Source organism: Kryptolebias marmoratus, linkage group LG3 (assembly GCF_001649575.2).
Source record: "Kryptolebias marmoratus isolate JLee-2015 linkage group LG3, ASM164957v2, whole genome shotgun sequence".
Classification (NCBI taxonomy): Eukaryota; Metazoa; Chordata; class Actinopteri; order Cyprinodontiformes; family Rivulidae; genus Kryptolebias; species Kryptolebias marmoratus.
The window spans coordinates 2,272,922-2,292,158 of record NC_051432.1 but is presented as its reverse complement, the minus strand read 5'-3'; the positions used below and the strand labels follow the sequence as shown (position 1 = coordinate 2,292,158).

General features: G+C 38.3%; 1 protein-coding gene across 1 annotated transcript in view; it reads left to right on the top strand.

Moving 5' to 3' along the window:
• Positions 1-19,237, top strand: part of usp43a (ubiquitin specific peptidase 43a) — a 191,987-nt gene that overhangs the window by 145,346 nt on the left and 27,404 nt on the right. Inside the window, exons 13-14 of the mRNA XM_017427695.3 lie at positions 1,540-1,789; positions 4,184-4,342. Coding sequence (XP_017283184.1) covers positions 1,540-1,789; positions 4,184-4,342 — 409 coding nt within the window. The remainder of the gene's footprint in view (positions 1-1,539; positions 1,790-4,183; positions 4,343-19,237) is intronic.

Below are 19,237 nucleotides of genomic sequence, written 5' to 3'. Positions count from 1 at the left end.
AGTATCAGGCAGGGAGCAGGCAAGAGACGGTGGTCGTGAAACAGGCATGGGTCGAGATCAGGCATGAACAAGAGTAGTACGCTGGACATTTACTGGCACAAGGCTTTCAATAATCTGGCAGTGAGATCTTGGGAGCTGTGGGTATTTATGGTGGCCTGAACAGGTGAGACAGATAAAGCTGATTACATGGGCATGGCAACATGGGCGTGGCTTGAACTGTGGGACTGAGGAAAGTTACTTGACTGTGGCAAGAGGCGTGGCAGGAACAGATGGAGCTGTGACATTTCTCTCCTAATTCCTACCAATCTTTGAAGTTTTGGACAGACTGCTATTAAAGAGAGCGTTCAAAATGTTAAATTTTCATTGTAATAACAGCAGTCCATTTCTTATCTGCAGTAGAAATCCCTCAGAGCGATTTAAGGCAGACGTTCTTTCAGGGGAAACAAGGTGACAATTAGCCAGACTGGGCCAAGTTCCAAAATTGATTTCTGACATCTCAACAAAACCATCCCGTTTTTTTTTTTTCTGTGGTTCTTGCAAATACTGTTTTACAAATAGCAAATGTTATACTTGAAAAATAAAAATTCCCGCCATCACTTTAGTGTAAGCTGGTTATTTGCTTGAAGGTTTTGATCATTGGTTTGTTATCAGTAGTGAAGGCTCGCCGCAATTTCAGCTTGGCAGACTCACCCAGCTGTCCAGCATCACTCATCTCGGATCCTCGCTCCCAGCTGACAAATCGCATCCAGGTGCAGGATATAAGGCTCCCCATCCACGGCTCCTCCTGCTCGCCAGCCAAGTCTCGTCCCACCGCCTCCCCGATCTTCACCCTCGCTTTCGTATGCTCCTCTGGACTCCCCTTCCTCGTCCTCCACGCCACCACCAGGTCCGGGTCCCGGGGGAAGACTACCCTAATCTCTCACCCTACTTCGATCATTCAAGCTCACAGTGGTTCTCTGCAAACTCGTCTTCTGCCGGGGCCCGAGCGCCAAAGACCTCTAGCCAATAAAACACTCTAATTTTCTTTATCTCTCCGTGTGAGTCTCTCCAGGTTGAAATACTTCATTTGAAAAACAGTTTACAAAACTGAACCAGGCAGCTGATTGAAAAGTGGGACGTTAACTTTCGCCACTTCAGAAATTGGGATTTTTGCATCACATTACTTTTGCATTAAAAACTGATCTCTCTCTGACTGCTGTCTACTGCAGGTACAATACCAACTACTAACAAGAACTCTACGGAATACCCCTTTAAAAAAATCTGAATTATCTCTGCAAGTTATATATGCATCTCAAGCTTTATTAAGGACAACAAAGTTCACAGTTTATGATGTCACTTTGAAAATTAGGGCTATACATTCATATTTTTCTTTCTAGACAAATTATTTCAACCTCATCACACTAAAAAGAAATTCATGTTGTATGAAATTTATTTGAAAAAAATGCAATTTATTCACAAAGATGTGGGTTATAATTACAGTGTGTGCAAAAACTGTGACTGAATGCTGTGACCTCAGTGTGAATCAAAATGTTCCAACAGGTTGGTGAGCGACGCAACAAGCTGTCGACCTTAGTGCGATTTCCCCTGACTGCTCTGGACATGGCCCCCCATGTGACGAAGAGAAGTCAGAGTATGAAGAACCTTCACCAGGGGTCTTCACTGCCTTCCCGAAAACAGTCCTCAGGCCAAAACCATCAATCCTCCAAACTAATCCTCCCTCATGATTATCTGTATGACCTCTACGCTGTGTGTAACCATCATGGAGGAATGCATGGAGGACATTATACTGGTATGAAATACACACAAACTGTTACATCATTATTCTTCTATTTGCACATGAAGTAAAATGAGCCACACAAAGAGACACTAATAAAGACACTAATAATGACACTAAAATGTATAAAGGACATATTCAAAGCCTTTTGTTCTTGGAAGCTCGAGAAGAGCACTAATTTACCAGTAAATTAGAAACATTGTACAGATTTTAAAAGCAGCAAATTACATTTTTTTCACGTTTCCATGTGCTAGTGAGCTTTTTTTAATCCTCATTGAAGTTCTCTGTCTTAGGGAGAAAAGCATCTGTTTCAGTTTTTACACATCTATCACAGTTGTGACAGTCATTTAGTTAATGAAAGATACCAGTAGTTTATACAGTCCATATAAAGTTCAGCTGAAAGACAGATGGGGAAACCTGAACTTGGCTCAAACTGTGGAGTGTAGTTGTAGCTGATGCACCACTTTGATACTAGAGATCAAGAAATCTGAAGACTGAGGCGAGAGGAAGAGTCAACACCATGAGAACCTCTACACAGAATTACACTTATAGGGTGTGTGTAAGAATATATACACTACTTTGTGTGTGTTTTATATGGGGTTTATGATTTTATCTGTTCATGTGACTTATGGGGCTGGGGGCGTATGAGCCAAACATGGACACAGTGATGTGATGGATCATTTAGTTTCCAAACCACAACATAAGAGCAGCAGAAAAGTGACTAAGACTATCATTAAACCAGTGCATATTGACAGAAAACTACAACACCAATTTTGAAAAAGTTGGGACGCTGTGTAAAATGTCAGAAAATGCAGATATTTGCAAATTTCCTAAATCCGTATTTTATTCACAATGGAGCACAGTAAACACATCAAATGTTTAAATTAAGATGTACCGTTTTTAGGAAAAAACAGAGTAATTTAGAGTTTGATGTCAGCAACACATCTCAAAAAAGTGAAGAAATAAAGCCAAAACACACCAGGAACGCTGCGGCAGGGTTTATAAAATTTGCATTCTGTTTTCGTTTACATTTTACACAATGAATCAACTTTACCCAAACTAGGGGTTGCGCACGTTTTAGCTCTCATAGCAACTATAGCAACATGTTATTTGTGATCAGTTTCAAATATAATTTTATTTCTGGACTCCAAACTTGATGTTTTTTGACCTGTAGTGGGGGCTTGACCAGTTTTGCCTTAAACAAAAAAAAATGATACTGTACTGCTGTCAGTTGAAAAAGGCAAATAAACAAAGTAATGTGTTTCTGCACTAAAATTATCTTTGGTTTGGTAAATAGTCGAACAACACATCTTTTTTCTAGTCTTTGTCATAAAACAAAACTTGTGATTGTTTTTATTCATTTCAAGTTTTTGCAGAAAAGCAACATAAATGGGATTGATCTTCAACGTCTTTTATGACTAACTTCATTGTCTTTAAAACATGTGAACAAACCTATAATTTGAAACTAACAACATGCTCAAAACCGTAGATAGGCTGATGAAACGTGTTTCTTTTCTTTGACGCGTGAGAGTTTCAGTTTTCTGAGTTAAAGGGGAATCCTTCAAAGGCTTAATGTGTCCTTGATCATCACAATGATCAAAGAAACCATAAAGGCTTTTGGGAATCCAAATGAAGTTTGGTATAGCATTTAGGAATCTAAAATTAAGCTCCATATCATCAACTCTGCAGACTCTGGGTTCTCTGGACATGAGTTGTCTCAGACGGACAGAAAGTCAGTGGATTCATGTTTTGTGGTCAGATGAGTCCATATTTTAACTCACTTTTGGATTCCTAATGTCTAACCTGCAAAAGACTAGACTTATCAGCAAAGGATGCAAAAGCCAACATCTTTAATGGCACAAGGCATGTGTGTAAAGGTATTGGTGCAAAGATTTAGATTGGAAATCACAAAGGAAAAAAAACACGAGTTGACAACTTTTCACAGTAGGTTTTTAGTTAATCAGAGAGACAATGACTGATCTCATTCTGCACAGCGTATGTAAGGGGAAAATCAGACGCCCACAGGCTGTTGAGCAGCTCAAATCTTGTATTCAGCTTTGATTCTTCTTACGTAACTGCAGCAATTTAAATAAATGTGTAAATAAATGAAAGGTGATGTAACAGACTGAGAACTGTGCCTCCATCCCAACGTTTTTAACTATATTACTGGTATCAAATTTTAGATTTGTCCATATATTCTAAATACAATGAAGCTGGGTTAGTGAAAACTCTGAAATATATTGCTTTTGTTCTTGTTTCCATCAAATTAAGGTAAATTCAATTACACATTTAAGGTTTTCTGTCCTGAATTTAAAGTTGCAATTCAAAAACAAAACAAACTCCAAGCTTTTCTCTAAATTAGGTTTGTAGATATCAATTGTTCATTTTGTTTGTCACTTTTGGATCCAGCTTACTGTAGAAATTCGGTGGACGGCCAGTGGTACAGCTACGATGACAGCAGCGTCGACCTGGTGCCCGAGGAGGAAGTGTGCACCAAAGGCGCTTACATCCTGTTCTACCAGAGGCGCAACACCATTCCTCCATGGTCAGCCAGTAGCTCCGTTAGAGGTATGTGCTCCGTTGACAAGCTAACTAGATGTCATGACAAATGTTGGGTAAAAGAGCTTGTGCAAATATCCTGAAAGCATGAGAATAATCATTTTAAATCTGACACAAGCCTCATCAGTTTGTACTCAAATGACTCCCTCTTTTATTTTTTATTTTTTAACAGCAAGCCTGTGGAGTTTTAGCTTTTTCATTTTGACAAATGCTCTTGAATGAAAACACAATTTGAAAAAGAACATTGCGACCTCAGAACGTCATTTTCTTCATAACTGCTCTTGTTTGTTTTGTTTTTTTCTAACAGCAAACCTGTGTGTTTATTGGGTTTATTTATTGGCCCCGATCATGATAAAAGTGTCTTTCTACTATCCCATCATATCTCATATCCCATCGTAGAACTCTATCTCATTATAACGTGATCAAACAGTTTTGTTTTACATCATAACATTGCAATCACGGGAAAAAGAAAGTCCATATTATTTCAAATTTAGGGTTTTACATATAAGGGTCTAGTAAAAATGACGTGTTCTTTACCAGATTCTACAATATTTAAAATCTAACCTAAAGTGTACAAACACTCAACAGATTTCTCCATGTCGTCATTTATCAAACAAAAATAAGCCAAAATGAAAAACTTGTGGGTAGAAAACGACGTCCACCCCATGATCCAGCAGCGTATATAATTGTATTTTGCAGCAATAACCCACAACAGTTGTCTTCTGTACGAGTCTCTCTCTTCATTGTGGAGCAATTTCGGTCCACTCTTCTCTACAACATTGCTTCACTTTATTGATTTATTCACAGCTCTTTTAAGATCTCACCACAGTATTTCAATCAGGTTGAGGTCTGGACTTCGTCTGGACCATTGCAACCATATGATTCTTTTTTTCCCATCGCTTTTTGTAGATCAGCTGCTGTGTTTGGGATCATTGTCCTGTTTCATGACCCATTTTGGTCCAAGCTTTAGCTCTCAAACAGATGTCCTCACATTTGACTCCAGAAGCCTTTGGTCTACAGAGGAGTTCATGATCAACTCAATGACTGCAAGGAGCTCAGGTTCTCTGGTTGTGAAACAAGCCCAAATCATCATGCCTCCACCACTGTGCTCGATAGTTGGTATGAGTTGTTTTTTTTTTTAATGATATGCTGTGAGAACCTCTTACAGTATGTTTTATGTTTTCTCTATTTACGTGTTTAAAGAATGTCATTCAGAAACACGTTTTAGTGGAGATGACCACCTAATAAACATGTTGCGAATTTGTTAAACTAGGACTTAAAAATCTTGCAACATAGAAAAAGAAAAAAACATAAAATGCACATTGCCCGCTGTCTTTTTTCCAGAATTTTAAACTAACTTGTTGACTCTAGAAGGTAATCAGGGGTTACAGGGGTTAGACAATGAAACTGAAACACCTGTCATTTTAGTGTGGAAGGTTTCATGGCTAAATTGGACCGGCCTGGTGGCCAATCTTCATTAATTTAACATTGCACCAGTAAGAGCAGAGTGTGAAGGTTCAATTAGCAGGGTAAGAGCACAGTTTTACTCAAAATATTGCAATGCACACAACATTATGGGTGACATACCAGAGTTCAAAAGAGGACAAATTGTTGGTGCACGTCTTGCTGGGGCATCTGTGACCAAAACAGCAAGTATTTGTGATGTCTCAAGAGCCACGGTATCCAGGGTAATGTTAGCATACCACCAAGAAGGCAAGAAGGACGAACCACATCCAACAGGATTAACTGTGGACGCAAGAAGAAGCTGTCTGGAAGGGATGTTCCAGGTGTTTCAGTTTCATTGTCTAACCCCTGTACATCCATTGATTACTTTCTGAGAGTTTCAGTGAAATCTATCCAGTGGTACGTGAGATTTTTTTTGCTAACACGACAGATCGACAGACCTCTTGGTGTCTACCTATAATGAACTCGCTACAGGTAGAACTCACATCAAGCTGCTGTGATTTAGAGATTCAGTCGCACAAAGTAATGACTAAACGGTTCCGTCATAAAGCATCGGTTTAACCTTGTCGAAGCTTCACAGTGGGTTTCTCATTAGCCATGCTCACACGTTCATACATTTCTTTTAGATCTATTCCTATTCTAAAGTAGATGTAGCCATATTTTTCAATCCTTCACATCCACACCTGATTGAGCACATCTGAGAACAGACCCACAGACTGTTGGGCACATGAAGTAGAGATTAAAAACCCTTGAACTTTTGTTTGGTGGATGACTAATGAAATCCCACAAGAACCATATGATCACATGAGACGTAAACACAGAGTGTTGTCATATTTACAGTGAATTCAAACTATTTGCTCTACAGATGTGCTGCGGCTGTGGAAGCAGGATATGCTGGTGTTAATGAAGCAAGATGTTCTAGTAAAAAAAAAAAAAAAAGAAACATTAATTTTTTTTCTCAGTGGGATCTCTTTTTTATGTTAAATGTTTCCACTCAATGCAGAGGTTATGTAGCTCAGAGAATTGCAGTTTTTTTCAGAATTCAGAAGACTTTTTTTTTTTGTTTAGTTGTTAAATTTCCTTTTCACATGTGCCGGAGAAAGTGAACACATCCTCGTACTGCTCTGTAGAAGCAGATAATTGCGCATCTGTGCCCCACTTATTGCACACTGATGATGAGCGTCAGCAAAACTCTAAAACCTGAATTTGGTTTTTATCAAATCAGGGCAAGTTAAAACACAACCAGGGCAGCACAGGTTCAACTTAAAGGTTAGCTTCAAGCATAATACAAGTCATGTTACATGACTGGTCATGAGTCATCGCCTCTTTTCTGCTAAATGGAACAATATGAGCGTGACTTCTCTGAGCGCCTTGACAGGAGGTCTCATTACTTTTCTTATCCCCCTCAATGTGAAGGTGAAGCAACTTATTCAAAGACCACAGAATTTTGGGGGGCTTATTATGAAGCAATAAGATTTGATTTTTTTTTTTTTTTTTGAAAACTGGTTCACCAGCAAAAGGTTTAATCCAAAACTAATAACATGTTTGGTCGATGCAGATCTGTACGTGAGCTGTTATCTAAGATAAGCTTTTATTAAACATTTGAGTTCCTCTGCTGGCTTTTCCTCTGGGTGCTTTTGGTATACCTGTTTCATTATCACCTTCAACCAACAGGCAAAAAGTGGCTAATAATAGTTTTGTCTGTGTGCATGTGTTTAGTGTCTGTCTGTTAGCAAAATATCTCATGGACAGATTTGAATAAAACTCTCAGAAAACAATCATTGGGTGTACATCTACAACTGATGAACTTCTGAAGTTAACCCAATTAAAGATGGCTGCCACATGTACTGTACTTGATCTTATGAGACACAGAAATGTTTATAACTTGGTGAATTTTACAGATACTGAGCTAAAATTTGATGTGGTAGTAGCTGGCAGTCTTTCACAACACATACTCCAAACACTAAAAGATCACACGAGCACATTAGGTCTCACAATATTATTAGGTTGCAGATAATGTTGTTTTTAAGGTTTGACCAAGTTGGGTATAACCATAATTTTTCCATTTAAGATGAATTCAGTATAAAGCCTAGTCATGAAAGGCAGCAGGCAATATGCATTCCTTCAAGTAATTTTAGGCCTTTAATTTGAGATTGTTTGTCAAGTCAAGTAAAATTTATTTATATAGCACTTTTCAGTAACACGGCGATACAAATTGCTTTACAACATTTTACACAAAAACACAGAGTCAAAACACACAACAATATCTAAAATATGAGCTAAGATAATCTAAATGAAATCATGAAACTAAACATATCTAAAACGTGAGACGCTAAATAAGACACAAAAGTACAGAGTAAAATGTATCTAAGTCATACTAAATATAAGCTGAGGAAAACCCAATTATGATATAACATAAACTAAACTAGGATTTAAAAACCCCAGCTGAACCATCAGACATGATAAAAGCTAAGATAAACTAACTACTAAACTAAACTAAGTTTTAAAAAAGCAAATGCAGGATAAAATTAACTAAGTTATACCATAGTAAACTGGGGAAAAACCAAACTAAGATACAGTTGTACTAACAAACTAAACTACGATTTAAGGACCTCAGCAGAACAGACTAAGATAACTTATGATAAACTATACTTTGGCTAAAGCTAATTCAACTAAAGTTTCAGCCAATTCAACTATGCTAATATAGGTTAAGCTGATTCAACTATGCTAATGAGACAAAGTGGGAGGGAGGAAGGGAGGAGGCAACATTAAACATCAGAGGAGGAGGGAGGGATGGAGCTTGGGGTGGGGACGAGAGAGCGATGGTGGAGGGACGCCCACGGTTACTGTTCCAGATAGGTCTCTAAGAGGGCTCTCCTATGCCCAGTCTTCTCGTCGAGAAAATTAGATCTATTGCGTTGAGAGACCAGCTGACCAGATCCATAATAATTTAATTTGGAAATTATGCAAAAAGAGGCTCCAAAGAAAAAAGACAATCAAAAAGCAGGACAGATGGGGGTGGGGGGTTGGCGGGGTGGGGGGACAGAGAGAAGATAAGTGTCCACACTTGCAGACTAACTTTACTAACTTTACTTTTTAGTTATCTTTTATCTGAGTTGAATTAGGACAGTCTCTTTAAAGAAGGTGAATATTTATGCAGTCACTTTTTTTGCATGACATATATTTATTTAATTGGTATTACTCTGTAGAAGTTTGATCTCACTTTGCCACTGAATAGGTTTTATTTTGTAATGAAGGCCAATTTCTATTGACCATAATTGATTTATAACAGCAATAAAAGTATAAAACATTCAAAGCGGGGAATACTTTTTATAGGCAATGTACAATACTGTATACAGCTTCAGTATTTAAAACTGGGTGTTCACATATTTGACTTTAATGTGAATTTTCTCTAATCCACACAGGATCAAAAATATAAATACTGGTTCAAATTTTTAAGTACATTCACCCACTAATACTTGGTTGATTGTCGTTTAGCAAGTTGCACTTTGACCACAAGCTATTTGTAGTCATCAACAAGCTTCTGGCATAATTTTGTCTCAATATTTGACTACTCTTTTCAGGCGAATTAGTCAGAGTAGTATTTAAATTGATTGGTTTCCTGGCACAGCTTTTAATCAGTCCTCATATTTTCAATAAGGTTGGGGTAAGGGCTTTGGGAAGGCCATTCCAAAAGTCTAATGTTAGTCTGTTTTATCCAGTCAGAAACCAGTTCTTATCACTGTCCTGCTGGAACACCTAACTGTGTCCAAGTCTCAACTATCCAGTTGTTGATTTCAGATCCACTTTTGGCAAATTGCCAATACTACAGCATCATGCTACCAACACCATGCTTTACAGTTGGTGTAGTGTGTTAGGTTTAAAAGCCTCACTTTGTCTCCTTCAAACATACTGTACTTCTTGCAATTATGACTAAGTAGTCAGTCTTTGTTTCGTCTAACGTTTAGACTTTTCTCCTGAAGTCATTTGGTTTCATTTGGTGGGCAGCTGCAACTTTCAGTCAAGCTTGAAGGCCTCACATTTGGAGCTGGAGCTTCTTTTTTAAGTGGCAAACCCCAATCCGTAGTGATGTAAAACTGGCTTTACCATGGTCAGTGAAACTGGTGTTTCAGCATATTCCAGCTGGTGGCTCCTAGGTTGTTCCTGAACATCCTAACCAGTTTTTTACTCTTTAGATCTTCACTGAGTTCCTTGGACTGTTCCCATTGTTGTAAGTATTATTTTTTATTTCAGTTCAATTTACAATAAAAGTCATCTCAGGGCACTGGACAAAAACGTTCACATCCGTTATAAAGAACCAGTTAGGAAAAGTTATCTCTCTAAGGAAGCCAGCAGATTGTGTCAAGTCTTAGTTTCAATCTCCCATCTTAAGCATCCCATTGGTGACATTGGAAAGGGAAAACTCCCACTTCCTTTGAACAGGAAGAAACCTCCAGCAGAACCAGGCTCAGTACGGGCAGCCATCAGCTCCAACCAGCTGGGGTTTGAGAGGACAGGAAAGAGACACAGACAAACCCAGAATGACTGGTCCAGGTGGCGTTTTTAATTGGAAGAAAGACGAAGAAAAAATGCATGTGAATTAAAGCGATAATTACGAATACAAACATGGAGACTAAACGGAGTAAAAACAGCTGCAGAGTGAGGACATATGGCCAGTAGGAGTAATATGAGTACTGTCAAAGAGTATCTACCAGCTGCAGTCAATCGTGATCAGTAGCAAGATGTCAACAAGCCTTGGTCTTGTCAAGTTAAGACATACTAGAACCCTCAGCACCACTTATCAAAAGATTCAGGTGAACATATGTTATACAGTATTTGAGCCTGTGTATATGGTTTTGATTTGATATGGTTTTGAACTTGTCCCTCAGTTCTTGCTTTTAAAAAAAGTTGAAGTTGTATGTTATTTATTCATTCCTTCATGAAAACAGAAGGGTTCGATGACTGTATTTTAAAGTGTAGTTTACCATGAAATGCATAAATGAGCATGGAAAATTGATTTTTCTCAGGGACGACAGAAAACCACTTAAAGGTGAAATGAAGTGTTTTGATGCTATCGTTAATCAAAGTAAAGACATAAAAAGTGCTTGTTTTGAGTCTCTCGTTTTAAAAGATTTACACTAATTTAAAATTAATAATAAATGATCAAAGAATTTACGAGTCTCTGTGGCATTTTCCGTGATCACTCGAAAGCGTACAGTATGAAGTGCCAAACACAAGAACGCAGACAAAGCGGTAGATAGCAAATACGGATAGTGTGGGGGTGAAATGGTTCATTGCGTTGCAATTAGTTGTGTAAACTTACCAAAAACTCCCACAGCTGCGTCATTCCTCAGCTTCCCAAAGGACATTTGATGGATCTGGTTAGTTTAGCTCGGGGGTAGGCAACCCTGGTCCTGGTCCTGGAGCCAAGCCAATACTTTCATACTTTCACAGGATCCATACATATAAACACTGGCAACAGGTCAGTTATGATTACAACTTTTACAGCAAAATTGGATTTTCAAACTGAAGCCAGGTTCTGAACAAGACTAATACTGAAAACTGAAGAACACCCGGTGTAATTATCTTATTAAATGGCTGCCATGTGGCAAAAATCTATAAACAATCATAAGCATTCCCTTTAGTTTTTATTTCTATCTTGAAGCAAAGGTTTATGGCAGGGGTTCACAAACTTTATATTCAAAGGTCCAAATTTGATTTCAAGATGACAAAGGTTCGGAAAAAAATAACTTGATAACCACGTTTTTCATCACATTTTTCATAATGTAGAACCTAATAAAATAACTGTTTTTCCACTTTTTTTTTTATAAACCTAAGCTGTTGATGGTAAAGCATGATGTGCCCTGTATACAATCATTTAAATCTATAGTTTTCTAGAAAAATTTAATTTACTACAGTTACCTTTATTACTTTTCACGCCTCAACAACAACAACAAAAAACATATTAAATGAACAGAGCCGAAAGGGAACAAATCACTGTAACTTCAAGATGATAAATGCCCTTACACAGTTAGAGTATAAAGTAACCTAGTGTGAAAAATGGCACCGTCTGCTTTCAGTGAGGTGTCAAAAACTTGGCACAAAAGATGTTGTCAGATGGAGTCGATGTTCATTTGTTGAGCGGTTGAGAGATGAGTTTTTTTTCTGCATTTATTGCTGAAAATGCATACTCACACAGATGTGTAAAACTAACACGGTGAGGACAAAATAAATGCGTATTTCTACATGTGCTCATTTTTCTATGTCTTCCTTTCCTTTGCATGTTTGGATAACGCCATGGCCATGTGCCATAACATCTCTGTGGTCTTAGTTTCTGATAATGACACTAACAGAGGCTGATTCTGCAACCTTCTTTGGCTACCATGGTGGATACAAAGAGGGGCGAGGCGGGTACAATGTAGGCAAAGGTGGTCAGCAAAATAACGTTTTGCAAGCCTTGCACACAAAAATAATCCATTTTTTATATATAAAAAAAAAACTGGCTGCGCAAAATGCAGATGTACAGCTCGCTGGTCGTAAACCCTCAAGATTCAGTGAGACTGCAACAGACATTCTTCCTTTTTTCTCACAATTTTGAGGTGCCAGCTAGTCTCAAACAGCCACAGCCCAGTGAGATACCACTATACGGACACAGGCTCACTCCCTCCCTTCCTGCAGCTGCTGGCTATGATCAAAAGTAATTATAACTGGACTTAGTAACATCATGTGGAAGTTGAAGCCAAAGCAGCACAAGCGCCCCCTGGAGGTTGCTGCAGTATACATTTAGAGCCATGTAAGCAAATTTTGCCCAGTTAAACAATTAGTAAAAATTCACTTGAGATCATTTTTCCAGGTGTAGACTTCTGTGGGTAGCGAAGGTTTTCACCTTGCTGCTATATGTTCAAATTTTCATCTTTAAGATAGAATAATAACTTTATGCTTAAAAAACAAGACTTTTAGACCCACATCCTGAGCATGCAAACTCTGGCCCCCCAAAATTACCACAAGGCAGCTCCTGTAAACCTGATATTATCAATTTTAAACAATGGAAGGCAGCGAAGACACTTCATTCACCATTTACAGTATGTTGGCAAGTGCAATGCCATCGCAAAATTTTTATTTATTTCTTTTTTTAAAGGTTCTTTTAAGTGTACAATCTTTGTCACCTGCAAGGAAGATGTAACTCAGCAGCACCCAACCCCCACCCCTTCCTACAGTTATAAATATAGATGCAGTCTATTTATAAAAGTCGTTTTCTAATTATATTTGCTCCAGATTTATTATTCTAAAGTTTCTATTACATTGCAATTTTTTACACACATTCCACTAAACAAATCTCCTCCAAACTACCATTAAAAAAAAAGAAGTTCAGAAGCACCCTCAGAAGTCTTTGAGCACCAAATGATTTCAAAGTCTATTTAGAAAATTATTTTTGATAATATTCAGCATTTCTAAGTCGTTTGAAGAAATAAACCTCTTCGCAATAATGTGTGACGATTTGTGCTTTGGTATCAGCTGCATGAAGAAGGAAATGAAATGATGTGTCAGTAAGCTGCTTCGGGATCTTCAAGACAGACCGGTTCAAAAAGAAACGCAACGGTCTGTTGAAATCAGTCTGCAAGCGGGCAGATTATGTTTCCAGAGTCGGTCACCATGGTAACAGGCTCAGAGGTAACACTGCCTTTCTCACAGAGATGGAGGGTGTCCCTCTGCATCAAAATCTCCTGTCCTCATCACAACTACTATAGTCTTAATTTTATTAAAATGTCCATTTCTTAAGATGACCTATCTAAATATAACTATTGCCCGACACCAAAGGTGAATAGACGATAATATAAGGCCACAGCCTACTGACCTTAGGAAAAACAAAAGTGTCTCAAACTCTGCCACTTTTACAGATATTGAGCCTAAATTTGGTGTGGTAGTAGCTGAGAGCCATCCTCAACACACATTCTGAGCACCAACACATGTTTCAGTCTCACATCAGATCAACCATTTACAAGGTTCAAACAAAACGACTTCCTGTTCATGATAAGATATTTCTTTAAAACTCTGGAATAAAAGGCGATGACTAATTTGCTGTCCTTAAATAAATACTAGGCCTTTAATTAATTTACTGAGGTCTCCTGATAAATTTCATATCTTTCAAACTCTGCATGACGAGACATCTTGGATTAAAACAATTTTTACAGATATTAAGAGTTCATTCACAAGGGTCTGCATACAAGACTCATTCAGGTGCATAAAAAGCATGTTACATGGAGTCATAACAAAGGGTAAATACATTGGGTATTAAATAAAAAATATAACATTTATGATGACAAGGAGGAAAATGTGGTTTTAGATTTTAACTACAGGTGATTAAGAAATGAGAACATTTTTCATTTTTATTTTTTTCTAAACATTCACTGAAAATGAACTTTATGATTGTATCTTCGTGTAATTAGACATTGACTTTGAATATGAGTGGCAGTGGCTCAGGAGGTAGGGGCTTGTCCTGTAACCAGAGGGTTGCCATCTCAGCCATTGTGTCCTTGGGCAAGACACTTCACTCCCTGCTGGTGGTGGTCAGAGGGCTCGGTGGTGTTGGTGTGATGACCTCACTTCTGTCAGCCCGCCCCAGGGCAGCTGTGGGTACAATGTAGCTTACCACCACCAGTGTGTGAATGTGTGAATGACTGTAGTGTGAAGCGCTTTGGAGTCCTTGGACAAGATAAAGCGCTATACAAGTGCAGGCCATTTACCATGAGATGCCTGAAGAGCAGTTTAATGGATAACCTGATAATAGCTTGTCTGAGCAGATCACTTCCAAAGCAGGTTCATTCAGTTCATTTAAATGTCATTAAAACTTCACACAGGGGCCAATTATACTTTAGACAGTTTTCTCAGCAAAAATATTGTAATATTCCTGTTAAAGTGCCCTGGGCTTCATGGGAGGAGCTACAGCTTGCTGCTGCTGCTGCTGCTGCTGCTTTTTGTACTTCCAAAAGGTCATAGATTGTAATGTGAAATTGATAATATAAAAGTCTCTGACATAGTGTTCACATAAAAAGGTCTGAAGTCTTTGAGTCTTTGAGATTGAAACTTTAAGACGGCAGCAACCTACTTTGGTCTGGGCTGCGTTCAGACTAGCCATTAGCTCATCAGTCCTCTCAGACTTAAACTCTGTTTCTTGATAAAGTATCTACAGCAGGTAAGACATTCATTGTTTCCAAAAATCCCCCTTCAAAATGTTCAGAATTTTCTTTTTGAAATTACAGATACTAAAGGCAGACTCCAGCGTGTTAAAACACTGCCTTAAACCTGTGATTTGTGTTGCAGACAAGTTAAACTAGAAATTAATGAAGTCTTGCACCGTCCTTATTTGTTTTGCAGCTGAGTCAGGACTGGCAAATGAGAAAATATCTCCGGCAAGAGGCTCAACATGTTTGCAATGCTTCCACGCTCATAAAAAGCTCATAAGGAATCTGGCGGGGGGGTTCATTTGTGTTTTTTGTAAAGCAGTATACACTCTGTGTGTGGAATTTATCCTCATTCCTCCTGCGGGCTTCATTATTCTAGTTTTGTTTTTGTTTTTTTCCAGTTTCAAAGCGTGGTGAAAAGAACGCCTCGTCATTTTGATAGTGTCCTTAAAGATTCTCTGTGCCCCTGAGAAAAAAACTTTGTTTTGATTGTTTTGGGGGTTTTTTATTTAGGTTTTTTTTTGTTTTGTTTGTTTTGTTTTTCCTTTTTTTTATCTTAAATTGACATTTTCCTTTTATCAGTCCAGAACACTGCAGCATATGACTCACCCTAATTTAGAGAAGATAGACTCAGAAGGGGTCCCTTGGAGGCTATTTATTTATTTATTTATTTTGTATTCTTACAAAAATTCTTCCTTTTTTTTCTTGCTACTGTAATCCCAGAGTTCAGTGAACCTTGGCAAATAATAATAATAATAAGTTTTCCTGACAGACAGAGCGTTCATATTTATGTCATATTTGATATTTTCAGTGCCATTCCTTTGTATTCCTACTTTTTTCAGATTGTTCTCTTACAATAGAGCACTCTGAAAGAAGCAAACTTGCTCCCTTTTGTAAGCTGCTATAAAACGTTAGTATTTCATGTTTGAAGAGACCTCTGACCACGTTGATGCAAACGTGATAAAAAAAATAACCTGATTGCTGTGGATTTTTATTAGAACTTGTCCAATTGTTGTCTTGGAAGTGGTTGAAAATGCCTCATAAAATTCAACACTGGGCTTGGTTTTAAGTAGTTTGAGTTGTTTTGGAGACCTCAGTATCTCAATGAGATGAATTTGTCTCAGGTTTTGGGATGCATGCTTTCAGCATTATTTGTATTTGGAAGAAAAAAAAACTTTCCTCAAACAAAAGAGAAAAAAAAATCTTTGGTTTGAATCTTTGTTTCACACACACACAAAGGTTTAGAAACAAAGAAAGTTAGATTTTTAAAAATGAAGTTTCTGACGTGTTTGTGTGGATTTGAACTACACAGCTTTTCAGAAACGATGATGTAGCAGCCAATTTTGTGCATGCGCTTTGTGCGCTAGAAACCAAACAACAACAAAGCGTTTTTTTCAGGGTTTTATCGTGATTTTTGTCAACATTTAAATTTGATCGTGTGCTAAAATATTTAATAAGTGAAAGGAAATTGTCAACAGTATCAAACAAATTTAAAAAAAATGTGTCAACAGCTGTTTTAGGAAAATCTTTAGGATAGTATCTTTCCGAGCTGCAACAGTTGGAAACTAGTTAGCAACTCAAACTTGACTTAATGTTGCAAGAAAATTTGCAACTTTTCAATTGTAGTTCTATTGAATTCTGTGTGTGGCGACTATTTGATCAGCCTGACATGTGGCATCATTTTGTGCAGCCAAGTATTGTCCTATTTTTGCATGGCCTGCAGTTGTACTTTAGGCAGTGCACATTATTTCATTGCATTATTTCACGTCAAACCCTCCTCAACCTGCTTTGTACCCATTGTCCAACCTGTCTTTGTACCCCATGCTTTCATATAAGTAGGCTGGACATAGTTAGGTTACCAACCAGAAGTTTATACATTTCAATTGAATTTTCCTCCATTTGGCCAGGTTGTAGAGTTGTGCAGCTTGAGTTGTGTTATGCTGTGCTATTGATGCAATGTTCTATGTCATGTTAACTATTTAGGATTAGCGTTAGTGTTAGCAGGTGGTTGTGTCAGCAAAGGTCAAAGGAAAGGTTTACAGACAGTGGTGAGAGCAGCTATGTTGTATGGTTTGGAGACAGTGGGACTGACAAAAAGACAGGAGACAGAACAGGAAGTGGCAGAGCTGAAGATGCTGAGGTTCTCCTTGGGAGGGACAAGGATGGACNACAGGTTGAAGGACTGGGAGATAAAGTTAGAGAGGCCAGACTGAGATGGTTTGGACATGTGCAGAGGAGGGACAGTGGCTATATTGGTAGAAGGATGTTAGAGATGCAGCTGTCAGGACAAAGACAAAGAGGAGACATATGGATGCAGTTAGAGAGGACATGGAGGTAGATGGAGTGAGGACAGAGGACACAGAAGACAGAGTTAGATGGAGGAGGAGGACTCGCTGTGGAGACCCCTGAAGAGGGAACAGCTGAAAGAAAAACAAAATATTTAGTTTTAGCAGGTTGGCTAATAGCGAAATGATTTTTAAAATTCTGTTTTATATGTTAACAGTGGTTTAATTTTGATACAGGAAACAGCAGAATCTGTTACACAGTTCAATGTAAACACAAGTTATGTGATGGTTTGCCAAACAGAATGTTTGTTCTCCTTCCTCTCACCCTATGCTGCACTTCAACCACTATTCAAACCAGAAGATTTAATAATTTTTTAAAAATGTGATATTTTTTCTGTATATTTATTGGCAGATTAAGATTTCATTCGTGTCTATGGGGCTGAGTGATTGACAGGTGTTAGGCCCCCTTGATTCGCTGCACGTTTGGGCTAAATCTGTTCAGCCCAAAGGCGAAAGCCTTCAGCCAGTGAGGTGTAAATGTAATGTGACCTCCTTGCACAAATATGATAGATTATTCATTTTCTCATCCTTTTTTCTGTAATGTTTTTGGAGGAAAAACTAGAAGGGAAGAGGCTGAGGACACAGACTAAACACTATTCAAATAGACAAATGGAAGATTGTAGCTTTTGTTTTACTTGGTTTTGGGAAAGGATGAGCTGTCGGTGTTTGCAATTTACCCATCCAGTAATCTGCAGAGAAGAACTGAAAGGTGCACTGATGGGATGTACAGCAGCAGGGTGGAAGTTTTTTTTTTTGTCTCTCTCTTACACTGGTTGAGATGTTCACAGGACTTCGTCAAAAATGACCTGACTTTACTAAAACGGGATTACGTTTTTTGTGTCAATGACCTCTTTAATGAAGATATACACTAATGAAAACAGCACATTTTGTTGAGCTGTCCCTGTTATTACTGCGATCATTAACCTGCTTCGATTTTTTCACTGCGTTAAGGCATTTGGTGCAATGTGTTTCAAATCAGTTGCTAAATACAGTCAACATATTAAACAAACATTACAGTTATCACATATTGGCACAGATAAAAGAATTCATACCTAGACACATTTTATTTATATTTGAAAAAAGGAAAAAGCTTGTTTCCCCTCTAACTTGGTTGCTTCATTCTAGTTGTACTAGTTTATTTAATTAGATGTTTGTATTTCTGTGTTCCTTAATTTCTCCCTTCATTTCTTATATTTCACATTGACTGTGAAAAATAAAGCTAATGCATTTTTCACAAACTCTACAGCTTTACATTTATTCATTTGTTTTGTTGTTTAGTGAAAATGTTTCAAACATTGAAAAGAAGGTCTTGGCAAGATATGACATTAAGAGGTTTTACATTTAAATCAAGAAATAAAGTTAGGGGGACTTCCGGGAAACACCATGGAGTGAGGACGTGCTTCTCGAGGCTCCGCAAAAGCAGAGACAAAACATTTATTTTAAAGCACACCCCTATTTATAAATCAGCCTCGCATATGTATATAATGGTGCGCTTCTAATCCCTGGTTTATTTGACACCTTTCTTGGTCGATAAGTCGTTTGTTTTAATAACTTTTTGTGACGGGCAGCGGTCGTCGCCCCGAACCTAGCCAGCGTTTACTGGCTGGGGAGCGCCCGACGCGGGCCCGGAACGGACTGGTTTGTCGCTTTTGGGTGGATCCCTTGTCTCCTGCATGGTGGCACTAGGACTGATATTACTGCGGGCACGGGTGAGCATAAAAGAGTGGTTTTCGTCCTTGGATGGTCCATTGTGCTAAAGCTAATTATTGGTCGCGCTCGCTCGTGTCGCTGAACTGTGACGTCATCGTTTATGCCAGCTCTCTTCGGCACTGGTTGGGATCTTTTTCTGCTTTAAAGTACTGCGACTCTTGTAAAATGGACAAGAAGGAGACTAAGGGACCTCGTCAGAGACG